The 2315-nt window shown below is 38.2% G+C and overlaps 1 protein-coding gene across 1 annotated transcript in view; it reads right to left on the bottom strand.

Annotated features, from left to right (window-relative positions):
* Positions 1-2315, bottom strand: part of LOC107662559 (probable voltage-dependent N-type calcium channel subunit alpha-1B) — a 65080-nt gene that overhangs the window by 1576 nt on the left and 61189 nt on the right. Inside the window, exon 8 of the mRNA XM_016452625.1 lies at positions 1493-1596. Coding sequence (XP_016308111.1) covers positions 1493-1596 — 104 coding nt within the window. The remainder of the gene's footprint in view (positions 1-1492; positions 1597-2315) is intronic.

Raw genomic sequence — 2315 nt, 5'->3', positions numbered from 1 at the left:
ATTAATCATTTGAGAATAAAGTATAACAATAATAATAATTTGAATGGTTTGATGTGCTATGAGCTAACCGATCTTTAGATTTAATCACCATTGGTAGCGAGATTTATGGTTATGCTTTTTTCCTCAGTTGGTCAGAACAAACGTGGCAAACTTGTTACTTACTTGTTCAGATGGCAATATACGGTGAAAATTCTTATTTGGGTAATATTCCAAGACGTAGGCTAATCTGTGATTGCGATGTACAGTAAATATCCACACCGGTGCGGTGACTGACTGCCACACATACTCTTCAGAACATTAGATTCATCCGCGCTGACTCACAACCCACGCAAGCTAGATAATTCCGCACACAGCTGCAATTCCAGGTTTTCAAACAGAGATGGCGACAAAGAGGCAAAACTTACGGACTGCAGCTTTAAATAAGTCCTGGTAGGAATGCATATATCCTCACAGAAACTGATATATGATGTTACAGAATCTGTGAGCTCATCCAGATCAGTGACAGCAGCTTTGAAAAAACTCCAATCAGTGCAGTCGAAACAGGCTTGTAATTAGTGGTTGACCGATATATCGGCCTTGGCATTTTTCAAATATCGGCATCGGCCGATAAGTTTTTCTGTTTGGCCGATGCATTCGATGCAGGACTTTTATTTTGACGGCGTTAAACGTTCTAACATTTATTGTATTTTCAGTGAGTGGAGATTCATTGTCTGACACAACCAGTTCAGTTGGAACTCTGAACCCTGCAGTCAAAGTACCTCAATGGCTCTGCCGTCCAAGAAATAAAGCACCATCATCTGGATATGACACCATGAGCATTACATCACGTTCTCAGCATTCAATAATGGAAAGCATCAAAGATGATATTCCAGTGCCCCAAAAAGATGATATTCCAGTGCCCCTGGTGACATGGACACTTCAAAATATGTATGGAAGATGAGGGAACAAAAACGTGCAAGATCATCTTCACTATAAAATTAATGTTCTCTACACCCAACTATAAACATGCATAATGTAAACTGATGAAGACTTTATCCCAATACTTTTATCTACATAGCTCAGTGTGTTTGCAGTGTATTCCTCCATTTTCTATTTGACATTGAAAATAAGCCAATGTAGGCTGTTGATAAACAGACTATTTGAATTTGTGTTTTAGTCACTTTGCACCTTTTCCTAAGCAATTAGAATTCGTGTTTTTTTTAAAACAATATACAAAATTGTTTAAAAGATGACGTAACTATAAAAATGTTATGTTACCTATTTTATTATATATATAATATATATGATTGTTTTTTAAAGAATTTTGCATTGTTTATTCTAAATAAATCAAAGTAAATCTCTTCTCTTTTCTGATGACTTGTTTACCAACACAAGGGTGGGACAAGCTAAGCAAAACTTTTTAAGGGGGCCCTTGTCAGTGCGTTCATAAAAAATAAATAAATAATAAGGAAATCGGAAGTAATAGAGAGAGTAAGAGTGATGTTGAACTTACCCTGATAAGACACCCAGGACGAGGTTAAGCATGAAAAAGGAGCCAATGATGATGAGAGGGATGAAGTACAGCCAGTTCCAGGTGTTTCCCGAGGCATCATTGGCCTGTATATAAAAATTTATATTACTGTCAGGGTTCCTACACATTTTCCATTACAAAACTCCATACGTTTCCAGACTCCTCTGTAGATTTTCAGCCCACATAATGAAAAACATTAAATTATTTAGTTTGTAATGGTTACAGGTCTAAATTCCCATTATTGAATTCACAATTTGATAATCTCACAATACTACAAAAAGTGTTGTCACAACAAAAGAAATCAGTGATCTGTACCAATACCAGTAAAAGTTCATAGTTCTCACCATAGTATTAGAAAACAGAAGAAGGCAACACAGGAGATTTCCAAAACACAAAGGAACTTTATTAACAGGATCTGGTAAGCACAAGCGGTGATACCAGGTGAGTAGCTGAGGAACTGAGAAGGATAACAACACTTAACTGAAAGGTAACAATCTTTCTCTATGGCAGGATAATGATAAGATTCCAAGGTGATTGGTGGGATGATGGCAGACAGAAGACTTGCAGAGGGATTGAAGTAGGTAAGTAACACAGGTAGGTTACAACACAAGTGTAAACAATGAGACTGGACAAGGGTGAGGTGTGGAGTGACTGATTATTATAGAGAGCATCCTTGATTAATGAGCCAGGTGCAGGTGATCAGAATTTGGGTGACTAGGAACGGGTGGGTGGAGCTGAGAGGTCTGGTGTTGATGGTGTAACTGACACCAGACCTCTCCCCCCCCCCCCCACGGGCAGCTCTCTA

The sequence above is a fragment of the Sinocyclocheilus anshuiensis genome, unplaced genomic scaffold (assembly GCF_001515605.1).
Source record: "Sinocyclocheilus anshuiensis isolate Anshui unplaced genomic scaffold, SAMN03320099.WGS_v1.1 scaffold457, whole genome shotgun sequence".
NCBI classification, from domain to species: domain Eukaryota; kingdom Metazoa; phylum Chordata; class Actinopteri; order Cypriniformes; family Cyprinidae; genus Sinocyclocheilus; species Sinocyclocheilus anshuiensis.
Note: the sequence above shows the minus strand (reverse complement) of the source record. Positions and strands in the feature narration are given on the sequence as shown.